This window comes from Camelus dromedarius, chromosome 8 (genome assembly GCF_036321535.1).
Source record: "Camelus dromedarius isolate mCamDro1 chromosome 8, mCamDro1.pat, whole genome shotgun sequence".
In the NCBI taxonomy this organism is placed as follows: Eukaryota; Metazoa; Chordata; class Mammalia; order Artiodactyla; family Camelidae; genus Camelus; species Camelus dromedarius.
Genome location: NC_087443.1, coordinates 57,752,547 through 57,770,679, shown reverse-complemented (window position 1 = coordinate 57,770,679; position 18,133 = coordinate 57,752,547). Strand labels below are relative to the sequence as shown.

The 18,133-nt window shown below is 43.4% G+C and overlaps 1 protein-coding gene across 2 annotated transcripts in view; it reads right to left on the bottom strand.

Annotated features, from left to right (window-relative positions):
- Positions 1–18,133, bottom strand: part of ABCC2 (ATP binding cassette subfamily C member 2) — a 56,749-nt gene that overhangs the window by 18,027 nt on the left and 20,589 nt on the right. For both annotated transcript variants that reach the window (XM_010974424.3, XM_010974425.3), the window contains exons 10-19: positions 14,992–15,246; positions 13,886–13,951; positions 11,745–11,882; positions 11,053–11,199; positions 9,315–9,399; positions 8,540–8,606; positions 6,957–7,083; positions 5,171–5,347; positions 3,330–3,497; positions 607–787 (exon numbers count right to left, since the gene is read on the bottom strand). In XM_010974424.3, the coding sequence (XP_010972726.2) occupies positions 607–787; positions 3,330–3,497; positions 5,171–5,347; positions 6,957–7,083; positions 8,540–8,606; positions 9,315–9,399; positions 11,053–11,199; positions 11,745–11,882; positions 13,886–13,951; positions 14,992–15,246 (1,411 nt within the window). The remainder of the gene's footprint in view (positions 1–606; positions 788–3,329; positions 3,498–5,170; positions 5,348–6,956; positions 7,084–8,539; positions 8,607–9,314; positions 9,400–11,052; positions 11,200–11,744; positions 11,883–13,885; positions 13,952–14,991; positions 15,247–18,133) is intronic.

Here is an 18,133-nt window from a genome sequence, read left to right as displayed (position 1 = left end):
AGGTTCTTAGGAAGAGCCCCAGGGAACTGAAGCCAATCGGTGACCCCAGGGGTAGTGGTGTTGGGCAGAGGCTATTCCTGGGACACACTGTGAGACTATGCAACTGCCATCATTTTTTTCTGGTGCAAACCACTCGGTGGTTTTTGGTGTACTAGTCAAGATCCCTTTGTTAGGGCTTAACAATTTAGCGGCACACTATTAGTACCGGGTATCATGAAGGTGTTCAGAAAATGATTTTAATGGATTTAGGGTAGATGGGGTGGGATGTGACTAGTCAGGGCATTCCCTGAAAGGGGGCCCCTTGTGCCACTGGTGTGTCTCCTGTAAGAGCTGATCACCACAAACCTCTAGTTGCCTTCTTCAGAGTGCCCTCTGCATGTCACAGACCAGATGAGCAGGGTAACCCCCAGTTTGGCTCAGATATAAAAAGTTTTTATGTTTGTATTTCTTTATAGAGACACAGAACACAGATTTTAGAGCTCTGGATAATTCACTTCCAAGTCTAGTGCACTGGATACTGAACAGATCAGGAGGTAAACAGTGATGTTTACTACTCCTCCCTCTCCCACACCCAAGTGCTATCCTGCTCCAGTCCTCTTCACATACCTGTGGCCTCGTCTTCAGGACCCGTCTGTTTCATGAATGTCTTCAGATTCTTAGCAAACGATCCTTTCTTGGCCAGCAGAGTGCTGTAGGACCCCTTCTCTAAGATGGTGCCGTTCCCCATAACCACAATCTCATCCACTTGGGGAAGAAAGTGAATGCTGTGTGTCACCAAGAGTCGAGTCTGTAAAAATGACAGTAAGTTGACCCTCTGTCCACTACCTTCCTTAGCTTACTCTTAAAAAGGAAAAAAAAAAAAAAAAAGATTTACTGTGGGGCTTTGCTTCAAAATATGGCCCTGATCACTTGCCCTCTTTTACTTTCTCTTTGCTTCCCAGCATCTTATCCTAACCTAACAGACGACCTGACCCCCGTGTGTAAGATGAGACTCCTGTCATCATGGGTATATTCATAGTTATTTTCCTGGAGTGGCAGTGAGCTTTGCACACATTTTCCTCCAGCTTCCAGGGTAGCTAAGAGCTGGGCTTAGGAATGTCACCTGAGATCAAGAGCTATCAATACAACTGAGGCATGCAAAACTAACTGCCCCTCTCACTAAACAGCGAACCAACTGAACTAACAAGAACTGCCCAGATTCTTTTAGCATGTTAGACACACTGCGGGGCAAGAAATTTTGTCTTTGGCCCAGGCCCTCCCCAATGTGGAAGACTTGGCATCCCTTGTATTCCTGTCTATTTATGGACCACACTGACTCCTGAATCAGGGACTCCACTCAGAGAAAGACAAACACTCATGGATCAGTAATGAGGCTCAGATAGGGGCCATGGGGTTGAGATGGGCCTCTGGAGAGACAGTCCAAGCCCACTGCCTTTACAGGCACTAGGTCCCTCTTACCAGGAAGACTCAGGAGATGCTCATCCTTCAAGTCTCAGCTCAAGGCCAACTCTCCTGGTAGCCTTTCCTGAGTCCTCAGGCAAGAACTAGGTATTCCTCCAATGTTTCCACTGTAGTTTGTATAGACTGCCATTAAACTAATCCCTGTGTCATATTATTGTTTGCTTTTTGGTGTATCTGCCAATTAGACAGTAAGTTACTTGAGAGCAGGGACAAGACCTTACCATCTGTGCACTGGCAGTCTTTGCAAAGAACCAGGTACAGGGTGGGTATTTAGTTCATGAAAGAACAGAGCCAATTAGCCTTAAGAACAGAAGCTAGGACCAGGAATAGGAGGGAGAGTGAGTTCTTGTCGACTCACTGATCCAAGAGAGAGGCAAAAGGCCTCAGTGGGATACTAGCTCACCCTCTGATGGGCAGCTCTCAAAAAATCTTGAAGGGAGGCCAAATACAGATGGCGTGCTGATAGCTCGCACTCTACACTTGCTGCTGGTGAGGAGCATATTCAAACCCTCGAGGGGCTCTGTCAGCCCCTCTCCCACTCAGCCCACTGTGCTAACTTGCCTATGGTAAGGAAAGCCCATGACTCTAGTGACTTGCTCTGGCCACTTCATCAGTACTATCTCACAGGGCATTGTGAGACTCAAATGAGACAGCAATCAAAATGCTTAGCACATGCCTAGGACATAATAAATACTCAGAAAATGTAAGCTTTATTTCTATATTCAGGTCGGGTCATCCTTTCTAGGCACAGTGCTCCTACATCCTGCCAGAGTTTTAGGGAAATGCCTTCTTAGAGTATAGCTCTAATACTTGCAGGATGACCTGTGTCCCACCAGCAAGGTAAACTGTTGGGTCCTCTAGGGTGTTTTCTGACATCAACCAATTCTCTGAGTGTCCAGCAATTCAATTTCAATTCTGACACTAGCTACCCAGAATTAGCACAAACCCCACAGCTTAAAGGCTCAGTCCCACAAGACTGCCCTGACTTCAGATGCTGGCCCAAAGTCTTGGACCACCCATACTTCTGATCAACTAGCTATAAATTGAAGACTCTCATGGCCCCCTCCTCAGGTTTGATAATTTGCTAGAATGGCTCATAAACCCCAGGAAAATACTTTACTTACTGTTTACCAGTTTATTTCAAAGGATACAACTCAGGAACAGTGAAATGGAAGAGCTGAATAGGGCAAGGTCTGGGTGGGGGGAGGTGCTTGTGCAAAATTTCCATGCTCTCATGAGGTGTGCCACCCTCCCAGCACCTTAATGTTCTCACCAACCCAGCAGCTCTCTGAATCTTCTCATTCAAGAATTTTTATATCCCAATCTCCAGCCCATCCTCCCCTCCCCAGAGGTTGGTGAGTGGGACTGAAAGTTCCAACCTTCCCATCACTTGGTCTTTCTGAGGAACAGCCTTGTCCAGAGGCTGCCTAAGGGCCCCTCCCTAAATCACTAATTTAGCATAAACTCAGGTGTGACCTAACGGGGCTCATTATGAAAAGCAGAAGACACTCCTAGTGTCACTCAGGAAGTTCTAAGGGTGAGGAGCTCTATGCCAAGAACTAGTGACAAAGACCAAATATATTTATGATACCACATAACCACATATCTCAAAGGACCTTCTATCATAATCAGTCATCCTAAGAGGCTCAGTGTCGGAGCCAGAGAATACAGCTCAAATTAGCCAGTCCATACGTAAGCTATGACCTCAAGATGGAAGCCCTCACTGGGTGGTCTCCTGAAAGACAAGTCCAACCCTGTATCTCCTCAGCAGCCCAGGGGGGCAGGTGAATAAGGAAATCTGCTTCAGGACCCAGCAGTCCTAAGAGATATGTGCCCCTCCTCATGTCTTCATCACTTTAATTTCTCACCTTGCCTTTCAACAAGCCACTGGGACCCAAGACCTTATTGAAAATATGTTTTCCTACATGAGCATCCACGGCTGATAGGGGGTCATCCAGAATATAGATGTCTGTATTTTGATAGGTAGCTCGGGCCAGGCTGATCCGCTGCTTCTGACCCCCACTGAGATTTATACCCTGAAGAAGAAAATAATTTCTATTAAGTACTGAAACCAAGTCCCCCTAAAGTTGAGTTCCTCTATTGAATTTATGATTCACATCGCTACTAAAAGTCGATTCCCTTTCTTGTCCCACACCTGTTCCCCTCAAGATGGAGGAGCATCAATGAAAAGGGGGGACTGAAAGCAAGCAGAACTCTGCGAGGCCCTCCTGGGTACCAAAGCCCCTCTGTGTTCTTGTTTCTTGTTGTAGAAAAAAGCTTTAGTCTCCTAGGCCTTCCCTGAGTTCTAAAGAGCAGGCTCAAGCAGTTACTCATAGGGAAGTGCAGGAATGCAGAAACAAGGGAAAAACAATCAAGAAACCACAGTTCAGCAATAAAACAGAGTCCTAGTTCCTCCTCAAGGGGTGTATGTAACAATCTTGACACATTTTTTGAATTGTTCTGCAGAAACTAAGATTCTCACCCCGGTGGAAGATGGTAATTACATGCTAACCACAAGCACTTAGACCTCAAAGTGGCTGGAACCAGAAAGTTGATGATTAAAAAAAAAGATTCCCGAAACACCACCCTGTTACTTTACCACCAACCAGTCAGAAGAAAGTCCACAAGCTGCAACCCTCACCCCAAATGTTGCCTTTAAAAACCCTTCCCTGAAAGCCACTGAGGAGTTTGGGTCTTTTGAGCATGAGCTGCCCATTCTCCTTGCTGCACCCTGCAATAAACACTGTAATTTCCTTCACTGCAACCCGCTGTCAGTAGATTGGCTTTGCTGCAATGTGGGTGACTGGACCCAAATTTGGTTCAGTAACATAATTCCTTTATACAAATAAGCATCTTTGATTCAAATAAATACTTTAGGCCTAATAATTAAAAGTGTGCCCAACTTACCATTTTGTATCATGTAATTTACTTATTTTCTTGTTGCTGTTGCTTCCAGCCCCATGAGAATGTAGAATTTACCAAGGTAGATTTTCTTTATTTTGTTTGTGGATGTAACTGCAGCATTTAAAACAGTGTCTGGCACACAGTGGTACTCAATAATTGTATGCTGAATTAGTGAACAAAATCACTCTAGAGCTATATCTTCACTAGTCATCTAACATCTCAAGATCCTTCCCCAAAAGACTGCTATTTCATTTTTAGTAATAGAGAAAGAGGATTAAAACATCCTAGATATGTAGTAATCAGGGATTTCTAAACAAATTATGCTACATCCATATAATGAATATAGTAATTCATTAAAAATTAATTTTTTAAAAGGACATTTAATAACATGAGAAAATAATACATACTAAATTTGTAAATGTTCAAAGCAGATAAGAACCCTACTCTGGCCCTCACTAGTATACAGAATAGGGTTAGGACAACTAGGCTCTGGTCTACTTCTGCCCCTCCACCTGTGGGGTCAACCTTGGATCCGCCGCTGGCTAGTTAACCTCTGAGGTCCTAGTCTCATCATCTTTCCTTTAGATTTACACAATTCCTATATTTGCTTCCAGTAACAAAATTTTAAATTTCTGAGTTATTTGCACAAAATATTGTGCAAACTCCTCTATTTTCTGGTGTTTGTTCCAGACTTGGCTACCAAAATTGGTCAACTATTTTGTTGCCATGTACTTCTTCACCATCCTCACTCTTTTTCTTCACTGTTTCTTCACCCTTCAAGGTGACCCCTTGGTGTCCCAAATACCTTCTCTCCAATCTCAGCCAGGTCTCCTCCAGGCAGCACTTCCAAGTCTGGGAGGAGGGCACAGGCCTCCAGAACTTGCTGGTATTTCTTTTCATCCAGCTCTGCTCCAAAAAGGATGTTGTCCTTTATGGTACCATTCTGAATCCAAGACTGCTGTGGGACGTAGGCTATAGTGCCCTAGATGGGAAGGATTAGACCATGTGACAGTTTTGTACCTCTGGAAAAGCAGGATTGAAGAAGGGGGTGGCAGGAGGTGGGAGGAACAAATGGAACTTAGATCTGAAAAGGGTATATGTCAGGCTGGCTGAGCACATGCTATTTATAAATTACATCAACCAGAGAGAAAGATTCAATATCCTATTCATCACTTAACTTCTCCTTTTTTGGACTATCACTCTCTAGCTATGATCTAAAAATTGGTGCATGAATGCATATGCTGCTTCCAGAACAGGGTTTTAGACCCCAGTGAGGTTACTAGGACCAGCAGAAGGCTGACACTGTTGGGGAATGGGATAGATGACATCCTAGCAAGCAAGAACTAAGAGACTGACATTTGGGCACCAGGCTGATACATGAAGCAGATCATGTCAAAGGAGAGATGGAGCCTGACAAACGCCTCTGTGTAAGGACAAACTCAGTTATGACTTAGTAAGAAAATGCTTCCTGAGAGGAGTTCAGAGACAGAATTAAATCTATAGAGTCTACTCTGCTATACTGCGTGCTTATTTAATGCAAATTATTTCCTTAGTAAATCAGGGAATAATGTCAGTGTAATGTGGAAGAAATGTTAGTTCTTAAAATTTTTCCAAGCATGTCTGTGAAAGCAATTAGGGGCAAGCTTTCTTACTAAAAACAAAGGCTTAGCAATATATGAAGATCTTAAGAAGAAAAGCTAAAAATCCATAGACATGCCTCTTTTTGGTGTAAGTAGTGGCTCATTAAATGATTCCAAGTACCTATAATTTGCCCTAAATTTAGCTCTCAGGGGAAGCTGAGAGTGCTGATAAAGATGCCATGAAAACATTTTTTCTCTATTTAAAGTAATCATAATTGATGATGTCTGTATCCTATGTCATATTTTTGTATTGGAAGCAAATGTCCTAAACTCCAACCTCTCAAAGGAGGAGGTGAGAGGCCCAGAACTAATTGTGAAGCTGGGTGCAATTATCAGTAGAGGTTTTACAGGGTTATCGTTTTTATGATTATTGTTGTTACTGCTTTTGTTGGTACCTTGGTTTTTCAGAATCTATACTGTTCTAGTTCTTTCCCCCAGGTCTTGTTATTTTTATTGTATGGTTTTGCAGAACTTGAGGTTTTCAGAAACATAGATATAGTAGAATTGCCTATACTTTGAAAGAAGACAGCACTATTCAATAGTTTTCAAACTTCAGGACACATATGAGAATTACCTGGGAGAGGAGGTTAAAATGGGAGGGGAGGGTATAGCTCAAGTGGTAGAGCACATCCTTAGCATGCATGATGTCCTGGGTTCAATCCCCAGTACTTCCTCTAAGAATGAATAAATAAGTAAATCTAATTACCTATCCCCACCAAAAAAAAAAATCACTTGGGGAGCTTATTAAAAATGCAGGTTTTTAGAATCTACACCAAAATCTGATTATGTATGTGGGGTGGGGCAAAGAATCTACAATTTACAAGTCTCCCAGATGTCTCCACAACCTCACCTACAGAAATAAGACAGGAGTAGTTATCAGATTCTAGGCCATCCTCCCAATGAGAAAGCAGCACTGAGAGACCCACATCTGAGTGCCAGCATCCTCCTCACCTTGATGGTGATGTTCCCATGGATATTTTCCATTTCTCCCAACATGGCTGACATCAAGGAGGATTTCCCAGAGCCCACAGTGCCCACTATAGCCACCAACTGGCCTGGCATAATGTCCAGATTCACGCTGAAAGAAAGAAGTATACTTGAAGGAGATGAGGAGAGTTATTCAAGAGTAGCTCAAGCCACTCCTTAGGTGAGAAGTCTAGTATAGGGGATTTTCCCTCAAGACTGGAACGTTTGCCCTGATATACAAGAGTCCAATATATTTCTCTAATGATTATTATTTTTTTAGCTCTAAGAGGTTAGAGTGAGCCCGCATCTGTAAGTTGTTTGTGCCAAATGTGAGTTTCCACTAGAAAAATTATTTTAGAATCAACATGGTACCATTGAACAAGACCTGAGTTCAAGTCCCAACTCTGCCACTGCTGAGCTGTATGATCTTGGAGAGTCACCTCTTTTGGACTCTCATTTCTAAACCAATGAGGTTGAACAAGATGTTTCCCAAACTTGGCCATCCAATGGAACACTTGCTGAAAGCACAGATTCCCTGTCCCCTCTCCTGGAGGTCTGGCTGAGTCTGGCTGGGAGGGGCCCACACTGGGCTAGGCTCCTGGAAACTCTCTGTACTGGCCCTATTATTTGAGTCCCTAGAATGTTAGGAACATGGGGAACTTGTTCACAGGCTTTCTCAACCTGCCCATTGAACCGGTTTCCTTCTAGACTTACATTGCTAGCAAAGTGGGAGCTATGTCCAGTTTCCTCTTTGCAAAGTGAGACTTCCTGGTTGGGAGGGTTCAGAGGCGGAGCTTCTGGCCTGACACCTGCTGGGGCAAGCTCCAGAATCCATGTTAAAGGATGTAGGAATAGGACAGAAGAGTGGAAAGTCCTGGGTGTAGCAGGGAGAGGATTAGTTATGCTCAGTTGTGAAGAAAAAGATCTGGCCTGCTCAGGCTCCTGGTGTCCTCTGTTGTTCTGTGCTCAGGGGCTGAGTTGGATGCACTGCTACATGTAGAGCTTAAGGAACACATTACATGCAGCAGTGTGGCAAGAAAGGGTTGGCTTAAGGCAGAGGAGGTAGCCTACAGGGTGAAATGTGAGAATGGGTTATGTAGATGAAAAATTCCAGATATGATGTTCTCTGGGCAAAGAAGGTCAATTCTTCTTTGATTCTTCATTCTTCATGAAGAATTCTTCATGATTACTATTCTTCAATGAATAAGTAAACTTAAATTGAGTTCAGGTTCTTGTGTGTATCCTCTACCATACCTAGAGACCCTGGCTACCTGCCAACCCTGCACAACCTCCATCCACAGTCTGGACAACCAGTGTCTTCATGGGTTCTCAGCTGGATGTACACTGTCCCACAGTAGGAAAGCAAGGAGGTAGATGCCGTTATAGGGAAGGGGCTCGGGATCTCTGCTGTCAGCTCATCCCTCCATGGGTTTAGCCTGCACTAGGATCTAACTGAACATGTGCACATAGCTCATTTTCCCATGTGTTCTATTACATGAAATTTTCCAACAACAAGACTGGCAAGGAGCATCCTTAAAAAACAGCAAGATGCAAAGGAAGCAACTTACTCTCGGATTGTGACTTCCAAATCGTGGTCCCAGGTAAAGGAGGCCTCAGAAAACTGCACAGCTTTGTCTGTTGAGAAAAAGGCCCCTCTTTAAGTCAGATGTAGGTCCCCAAGTCTGTGCCCTTTCTCAGCCCTTGTGTGCCCTCTCCACTTCCTCCAGCAGAGCCCAAGATCACTTCTGTCATGTGCTGACTCCTAAGCTGGCAAGAGGCAAATGGAAGCTTCTGGGGTGAGACCAAAAGCTGCCTGGATATGAAGTCCTTTTTGATTTAGGAGTCCCAAGCCTGTTGGTAGCCCAGATTCTTGACCTACAGACACTCTGGGTACATTCCCGGGCCCTCTGTCGCCTAGTCTCCTGTATAAATTCCACCTCCACATATAAACCCAGCCACTCCCTGCCCTGGATTCCAGATCCACTGTTCACTCTGGCTAAGGATGCTCCACAATCCTTAAACCTTCAGAACCTGTTTGTTCTTTCATTCCCACCTATCTTCCCAATTCCACATGCTTGGCTCCACCCTGACTTCTGTTTTCTAGATCCTTTGCAGGATTCCCTGCTTATCCTCAGAATAGCTGGCCCAGCTTTGCTTGGCAATCTGTTCTAAATGAAAGCATAATTTAAGTAATAACAGTATGCATATTATGCAAATATAGGTGCAAGATAAGTCCCCCCTCTTTCTCTCCCCATCAGTTTGCTGCTGCTATGCCCTTGTATATCAAAGTTCTGGTGCCAGCACTGTGAATTAGTTTAGGAAGCACTTTCCAAAATCATTTACCAAAATTGCAGTCATGTCGAATGGCAGATGTGTCCAACTCATCTCCTCCCAAGTACTTCTCTAGCCGTTCTATGGAAACACTTGCCTACAGAAGGACACAAAGGATCTCAAGAATAAAAAATTCAATGACAAGCCCAAGTAGAGAGAGGAGTTTGACTTCATTATCAGCCTTGGATGTGGAAGCAGACAGTCAACCTACCAGACTTCTTGCCCGCAATTTGCAATTTGCCATAGCCGAAACCTCTGGCTTCCCACCCTCCAACCCACACCCCTATAGATTCAGCCACACTTCAGCCCTGGGAGCCATCCCACTCTGAACAGAGGGAAATTAAGATGCTCCATTTCAGCCCCTCAGAAAAACTCACCTGGGAGAGGGGGAGGTCAATTCTACTATTCTCTCTCCAGTCTTTGGACCTAGTTCCAGAAACAGTCTCCAGCTTTCTTCTAAGACAAAACTGTCTGGTTGTGGTGACTGAGCCCCTGGTGTGCTCTTCTCTAACTGAGTCCATACCTTGATGACCCATGCAGTGTCCTAACTGAGCCACTACTAGGATCCTCTGTAGAGGAAGTGGCCATAGAACCACAGTGGACGTTGCACACCTCCACATAGGTCAAGCTTAAATTGCAGTTGACCTAAGCATTGGTAGAAAACCCTGTGGTCCTCCTGGAACAGGTGAACTCTGGAGGATTTACAGGAATGTTTCTCACTTGCCTCCCTTCCAGGAAGGCTGTCATGAGACAGCTTCTCACCACCACCTGCGTTCTGATGAAATATACTTTCTGCCTTGCCCCCTCCTTGGAGTGCAACTGCAGGCTATAAAACTTCTAAGCTGTTTCATGGATCAGCTCCTAGAAACAGAGTGCCTCACTGCCCATGCTTCATGGTCACCTGGCCCCTTTTTACGCAGGGAGAAGGACACAAAGGGTCCCCTTTGCTGATCTTGCTTTTGCTATGTGTTAAACCATCTGAATTTAAAAAGAGCATGTAATTTCTTTATCAGCCAAATCTATCAGGCTTCCTTAACACTCTCCAGAACCAGGAGGCCTTCTCCTAAACTCCAGTCCTTCCTATGGCCTGAGCTATCTGAAGCCAACCACCTCTGGGATAAATGCAGGTCACCACACTTTGTCATCCTGGCTGCCTCACCAGTCTGCCACCTGCCCTCTGAATGTCCTCCTGAGGTCTGGTGCCTGGTCCACCTCAGTGACTGTGCTCAGTTTTCAGGATGCATATACTCCCTCTGGCCCACCCAAGGCCTCCTGGACTCCAAACTCATTGTCTGACAGCTTGAGGCTCCTGATTATGTTAGGTTTTAACCCCCGAGGGCTTCACACAGAGAGAAGCCTTTTCTTCCTTTTTGTGCCCTATTTCTCTAATGCTATATAAATACCCCAAGAGCATTGGGAAAATGTGGAGGAAATTGAGCTGGGAAAAGGGCCTAGAAATGTTCCAGGTACCAGAATCATCAATTTCACTAAATGCTCTCACAAGCCTTGTCTCTCTGTGAGATGGATGAGATTGGTATGGTTACATCCTCATTTTACAGTCAGAAAAATTGGGGTTTGGAGACCTTGAATATACTAAGGTCAAACTATTGGTCTCCAGAGACCAAACAAATCTCTCTAGTTTAAAGTTCACCAGCAGAAGCTAGAAATGAGGTATGACAGATCAGTCATTCTATAATATAAGACTTTTAACCAGAGAGAGAGTCAGTTAGCAGTGAGAGTTCCTACCTACCTGGAGCATGGAGGAGATTAACATGGGAAGCATGCTCATAGGAAAGCGCAGGATATTGAAGAGGGTGATGGAGGTGAAGGCCTTTTGTGCATCCAGAATATTATTGCTGTCCACCAGGACATAAACTGAAAATGTGATCACAGACACCTGGAAAAGCAAAGCCAACAGTGATTTATTCCTAAAAGGGATCAAGGAACCTTGTTTTAAGTCTCAGGAACACAGCACTGTATCAGGCTTGAAGGAGTCTTGGGGAATATCTCAACCTTCCCATGTTACAGATAAGAATTCTGAGCCTGGAAGGGGAGGAAATATCTTGCCTGAGGTCACAAAGTCAATTAATGGCACTGCTGGACCAGAGTTCGAGTCTCCTGGCTCCTGTATCAGGGTTCCTTCCACTACAGATTCATGCAGCCTCCCTGAGAAGATGAGAAGTCTTCCCATGCAAACCATGCCCAGATACCACATTCACGCTGAACCCCCTAGAAACTTGCCCTGGGCATCCAGGCCACCAAATTGTGCACAATGGTGAGGCTGGATCTAGGGACATGAGGTAGGAATAGTAGCATGAGAAGCTGAGGAGCGGGACAGAGTTCCCTGGATTTCAAGGTCAGGCTGACAGGTGCTGGGAAATCTATCAAAACAGACCTTCCTCTCCAGGAAGCTGAGCCAGCTCACTGACTCCTGTCACTCACCAGGACTGGAGTTAAGTATAATAGAAATATTATCACAGACTGCAAACGCCCGAACATCAGCAGATTTTTTAGCTCTTTCTTCCGAATATCATAGACTTGGTTTTTGAACGAAGGTTCCCAGGTGAAATATTTCAGGATCTAACAGGATAGAAGAGAGCACAGCTCACACTGTTGCCCCCAAAGGACATCAGGTACATCTCATCCACCCAGGTTTCATGATATGCTCCCCCAAATTGGGGAAGTAGAAATCCAGATTATAAAGTGCGATTACAAAAAGGTAGCTTGTGTTTGTTGACAACCTCCTATGCACAACACGTTTTATGCTCATTATCTTACTTAATCCTAATAACAACCGAAGTGTGACCAATGGTTCCAGTTTGCCCAGGACTAAAGGGTTGCCCAGGACATGGGGCTTTCAGTGCTAAAGCCAGAAAGTTCTGAGCAAATCAGGAAGAGTTAGCCGCTTACTCTTCTAGAATTATTGTATCCATTTTAACAATATGGAAACAGGCTGAGAGTGGCTAGGTAACTTGCCCAAAGTCACCACACTAGCAAGTGGTAGAGCTGAGACTCAAAACCAGGTCTATCTTTTCATTTTGCCACATTAGCAAGAAGGCATATCAGAGCCCTGTGTGGAGAAGTATCAGGATGTTCAAAGGGGCTATTTCACTTTCAAGAGGTTTAGGGTAATATTAAAATCCATGAATTCAAAACAACATATATATTTTACAAAGAACTTACTGGTCACCTTTGAAGGATGAAATGCATTATTTTGAAAGCTGGTAAGGAGAGGAAAGAAGCATGCATTTATCCTGCCTATCCTGTACAAACTTTATTCTAGGGTAACCAGCTAGTTCATTGAGATCATTCTTCATCATAGAATTCCAGCTAATCAATGCCAAAGGAATAACAGAATTAAAAGATCACTTTTTTGCAACTATTAAGGAAATAATAGACCAGGGCAAGGATCATCAGTGGCTGCTAAAACTTTTATGACAGTAGTTTTCAACCTTGGCTGCATATTAGAATCAATTAGGGAGCTTTAAAAAAATTATATATATATAAAATATATATATATATATAATACATATATTCTCACCCCTAGAGAGTCCAATTTAAATGGTTTAAAGTAGGGACCAAGCCTCAGTGGGTTTTACAAACTTCCCAGGGGATTGAAATGTCCTGCAAGGGCCACAAATCACTGCTCTGGGTGAAAGAATGGTTGGAAACTCAATAAGGGATGAATCAGGCTGACAACGCCTGGACCCCAAACACTCATAGCTAAGTTTGGAAGTACACAACCCTACCTGAAAGTATCCTTGCCTCCTCAACCCCTACCCAAAAACAAAACCCCAAAACCACAAGCCTAATTTGAATCAAGACGCTAGATCTAACTACCAGTTTAAGAGAAACACAGGATACAAGACAACCTGGTTTCTACAATTAAAAAAAAAAAAAAAGTAGAGGAGGTGGCAGGAGAAAAGGACCATTGTAGATGAAAAGCACTATCAACTAAATGCCAAGTGTGGACAGTGTTTGGATCATTATTCAAACTAATCAACAGTTAAAAAAAAATAAAATAAAGACATGTATGAGGTGACTGGGGAAATTTAATGGTATCAAAGAAGGCTTTTTAATTTTTTTAGGTATTATAATGTATTATTAGGTATTTTAGGTATTGTATATTAAAGACTGAAATCCCTCTTTTAGGAATACATACAAAGTACTTACAAGTGAAATGACAAAATACCTGAGATTTGCTCTTAAATAATCTAGCAGGCATGAAGTGGGGAGCAGGGATAGAGATGAAACAAATTAGGTCATGCTGATGATTGCTGGAGTTGGGTGATAAATCCATGGGGGTTTATTATATCATACCCTCTACTTTTGTGCATATTTGACAATTTCTATAGTAAAAACCAAAAAACCATTTAACATGAATAAATAGAAATCATGATCAAAAGAGGGCCTGAGAGGGGTAGCAGAAGGAACAGGAGACTTGGGGGTTGATGAATCAGGAGCCGTGACACACCACAGGCCCCGATGCGGGAGCCCTCAATCTCTTAGCAGGGTTTGTCATGGCCCAGAACCCACTGTTGCTGTCACTGCACCCGGAGGGCCACCCACGCCCAGCTTCTCACCTTGATCCCACTGAGGATCTCATTCATGATCTTTAAGCGTTTGTCTTTATTCTTCATATTTTTTACCTGCAGGGAAAAAGCAAAACAAAAACAGAACACACTTCCATGTGAGAGGGTCCAGATTTGCTGCGGATGCTAAGTCTCGGTGGCACTTGTGGCTGTCACTTGGTGAGAACTTGAGGTGCCCAGTGATGGGATGTGTCTCTCCCACTCTCCTCTTTGCCCTCCCTGCTCCTGCCACACCCACCTCCTCGCTGCGCCTGAACAGCCTTGGCCTGACTGTGCCCACTCCCCAGCGTGTTTTTCCCAAGGCTTCCTCCTTCACACTCAGGTTTGTGTTGTCCAGAGCTCAGCTCAATGTCCTCTCCTCACAGAGGCCTTTCCTAGCCCCATAACCTAAAACAATCACCCACTCACGATCACATTATCATGTTTAATTCTCTGCATAGCAATTATCATAACTGATATTTTTCTTCTCTGCTTTTATTTGTTTATGGCTTGAATCTCCACCCCAAGTAGGAAGTAAGTTCCACAAGAGCAGAAGCCTTGTGTAATTTGCTGTGTTCCCCCAAAACAGGATGTGCAATAAATACTTTAAAAATATTTGTAACTAATGAATGCAAAACAAATGAATGAATAAATCACATACACCACTGAGCCCACCCATCCAATCAATGATTTCTGGCAAGCTAAGGACTATCCATAAGGAGCCCGGCTACCTGGTGGCAGCAGGGTTGATTGCCAGGATTTAGGTTTAAAGTTTGGGTTACTCATGTGACTGCTCTGAATGGTTGGTTTGTAATGCTATGGAGAAACAGGGCCAATATTACTGTTCTAAGAACAGCCCAGCAGAGTAGGGTGGAAGAGTTACATGCAGGGTCCCTGGGTAGTCTTCTCTCCAATCAGGAACACGAATAAAGATAGAGTATATATACCCTACGAGTGGTCAGAAGATGAAAGGGAAGATAAAGCCAAGTTATTTTGGGATAGTGGCAAGTCTCCTATCAGCTTTGCCTTGCCCAAACTCCGATCACAAGTCAGAATAAAGTAAAAGACTTCAGATTTTGAAGAATGTGTATACATCCCCAGTGACTCTGTTTCTTTACCTGAATAGCCCTATTCTTGGTGGCGAGTACTCCATTTACTGGTATTAGGAGCACCATCACCCCAACACCTGCTAAGACTGAGGGTCCCAGCTCTGCCCATAGGAAGTAGACAGATAAGACAATCTGTAGAAGGTTTGACCACAGCAGGTGGATGAAGCTGGTCACATCCATGAGCTTCTGGGCATCCACAGACATCAGGTTCACTGTTTCTCCAACAGTGTACTGCTTCCTGGCCCGGTTGGATAGAGTCAACGCCTAAAAATAAAGATTGGAATTGGGATACATGAACAAGGCCAAAGGTACTGGAGAGTAAGAAGGGAAATTCAGGAAGGAAGTGAGGAGACAGTAGAAGGATGGGTTCCATACGGACACAACTTTTCCAAGGGGCTGTGATCTTCTTGCCTCTAAATCTTACAGTGTTCCCTCATTCTTGACCACTCTTTTCTGCTATTCCTACCTTCCCCAACTGTCCCCTCCCCACACATACTTTTTGTTTCTCAGAAAACTCCTATTTATCCCTTAGTGTCAGCTTAGATGGAACTTGTGCTGTAAAGGCTTCCCTGACTCCCAAGTTTGGGTTAGATACCCCTCCTGTGGATTCTCCTAACATCCGTGCTCACCTCTGCCATTACATTCATCACACTGAACTGTAACTGTCTTGTTTTTCTGTTTCTCCACCAGTAGTAAACTCTTTAAGGACAAGGGCTACATCTGTCCAATTCACTACTGTATCACATGCACACAGCGGGGAATCAAATACTGAAGGATGGAAGGGACGGAGGGATGAAGAGAGGAAGCATGTATTGATTCTGGCCTTGCAGACTTTAATGTGGCAAGGTTATGTGGAGCCATATTATAAGGAGAAGGCAACCATTCCCAAAAAGGACAGAGATCTCAGAATAGAGAGGAAGGTTTTACATATTGGAAGCAAAATGATTGTCTATTGTCAGGAATTTGAGGGAAACACATAGATGCCTGAATCTTGGGCATGGGCCTCCTGTTCTCATGTTAGAGAGATGAGAAGAAGGCTGATACCGAGTCTGTCACTTACGGCAGTGCTTTGTACAAATGCTCCCAGCCAAGGGACTCTGGGAGGAGGGGTTGGGGGCTGCATGAAATCGGCTTGCATACGCTCGCCAAGCCACCCTCTGGTGTGGGCTACATCTCTCCTGAGGAAGGTTCCCAAAAGGCAGTGTATGGGCTACAAGTGGCCCTAGATATGCACCTTCACCCTCCTCCTAGAAGCTCTGTCACCTTAATCCATCAATATACTCTTCTTTGGAACATACCAGGATTCTTGGTTGTACAGTAAAAAGACAGAAATTTCCTAAAATGTTAGGCTACCAAGATTCTAGAGAAGTCAGTCTATTACTATGCCTCCCCTTTGATATTGAAAAAAATTTTTTAAAAAGTAATACATAATTACTTTTCAAGGTAATCACTATATTTTTCTTTTATCAAAGTGGAAAAGTTACTTAGTCTTGATAGTCCTTGACTGGGGGCAGGTCCTGGTTATGCGATTCTAGGCATTGAAATGATCTAAGCCCTACTTCTCTATAAACTAGGGGTAACACGGTTACTTCACGGGGCTGTGAATTAATAATGGATGTAAAAAATGTTTTATAACATTATATTATTATAACATTTCATAAATGAGCATTATCTAAATATATGAAATTAGGCCATTTTAAATTCTATTCTAATAGCAATACTGTTTTGAAAGAAGGTCTCATTAAGGGCTTATTTTACACATTCCTCATTGATTATAACAGTTGGAAAACCTGGAATATATTAAGAATCAAAAGAGTAGGAATGGATCATCACAACTGTAAAAGTGTACGTTCATAGAAATGTCTGAGACAGCCTGGTGAGTGACCTTATATCCTGCAAACCAGCAGAAATCCAGTATCTCAAAAAGGAACAAGGGTATTAAAAAATTAATTTTGGAGACGACAAATTCCAGTGTAAAGGTATCTGGGAGTTCAAAAAACTTGACCAGACTTCTGATCTTTTTTTTTTTTTTCATTTCATTTATTTTTTGGAGGGGGAGGTAATTAGATTTGTTTATTTATTTATTTGATAGAGGTACTGGGGATTGAACCCAGGACATTGTGCAGGCTAAGCACACACTCTACCACTGAGCTATACCCTCCCACCTAGACTTCTGATCTTAAGACATTTGGAATACCTGTCTGGGTCCCTTGACAAATCAGCATCTACTCAGGGAAGACAAAGACACACTGGAGTTTTAAGAGAGGAAAGTAAAGGAGAAAATCAAGAGCTGTAATAGAGAAGTCATGATGATAGAACTCTCCAGTGGTGGATGCAAAAGAGGAAGAAAAGGCAACTGTTTGATGTTCGGACCTATAAAAAAAAGTCTCATCTCCTCATGTATGAGTTTCCTCCTCAGGCTTGTAGTCACTCCTCTATTTTCATTTCTTTCTTTTTTATTTATTTTTTATTTAAGATACAATTGACTATTTTCATTGCATAAGGGGACAAAATGAGATTTCACCTTAGTGTCCAGGGCAGGGGAAAATAGAGTTGCTCTGAGAAAGTTAAACACTAAAAGTAAAGTATCAAAGGGAAGATGGGCAAAATCACCTTAAGGAAATGGAAAAGCTCCCAAGCCTGCAGAACTTAGTAACCAGGGTGAAGGTATTTACAAATCAAAAAAAAAAAAAAAAGGAATCAGGCAGAGAAAGGGTTGGTCACCATAAAAGATTTAGAAAAAGAAGTCACTAGACAAAAGTGGGTCTGGGGAGATGGAGCCCTGGTCCACAGTGTGTTCTAATCTACAGCAAAATTGTGATTTGAGATGGATGCACCAGGTCTTACGAGCCCAATTTCAAGTACTATTTGGTTTAAATGTTGGTAGTTTTAGGAGTCTGCCTTTGGCCAGCTTTTCTGACCTTACATTCTTTCCCAAGGTGTTCTCAGCTCATGGAGAAAGGAAGGAAGAGAGGGACAGTATGCAAGCCTTCAAGGCCGAAAGGCAGATGCTGGGCAGAGAGCAGTGTACCAGTTTTCCCTGGCGTTCAGCCTTCTCTCACTCCCAATCTGTATACACACTTTCCTTATTTTAATTTCCAGAGAAACATCTAAAGAAGGCTGTACAGTGGGTCAAAATCAAGTGTTGAGG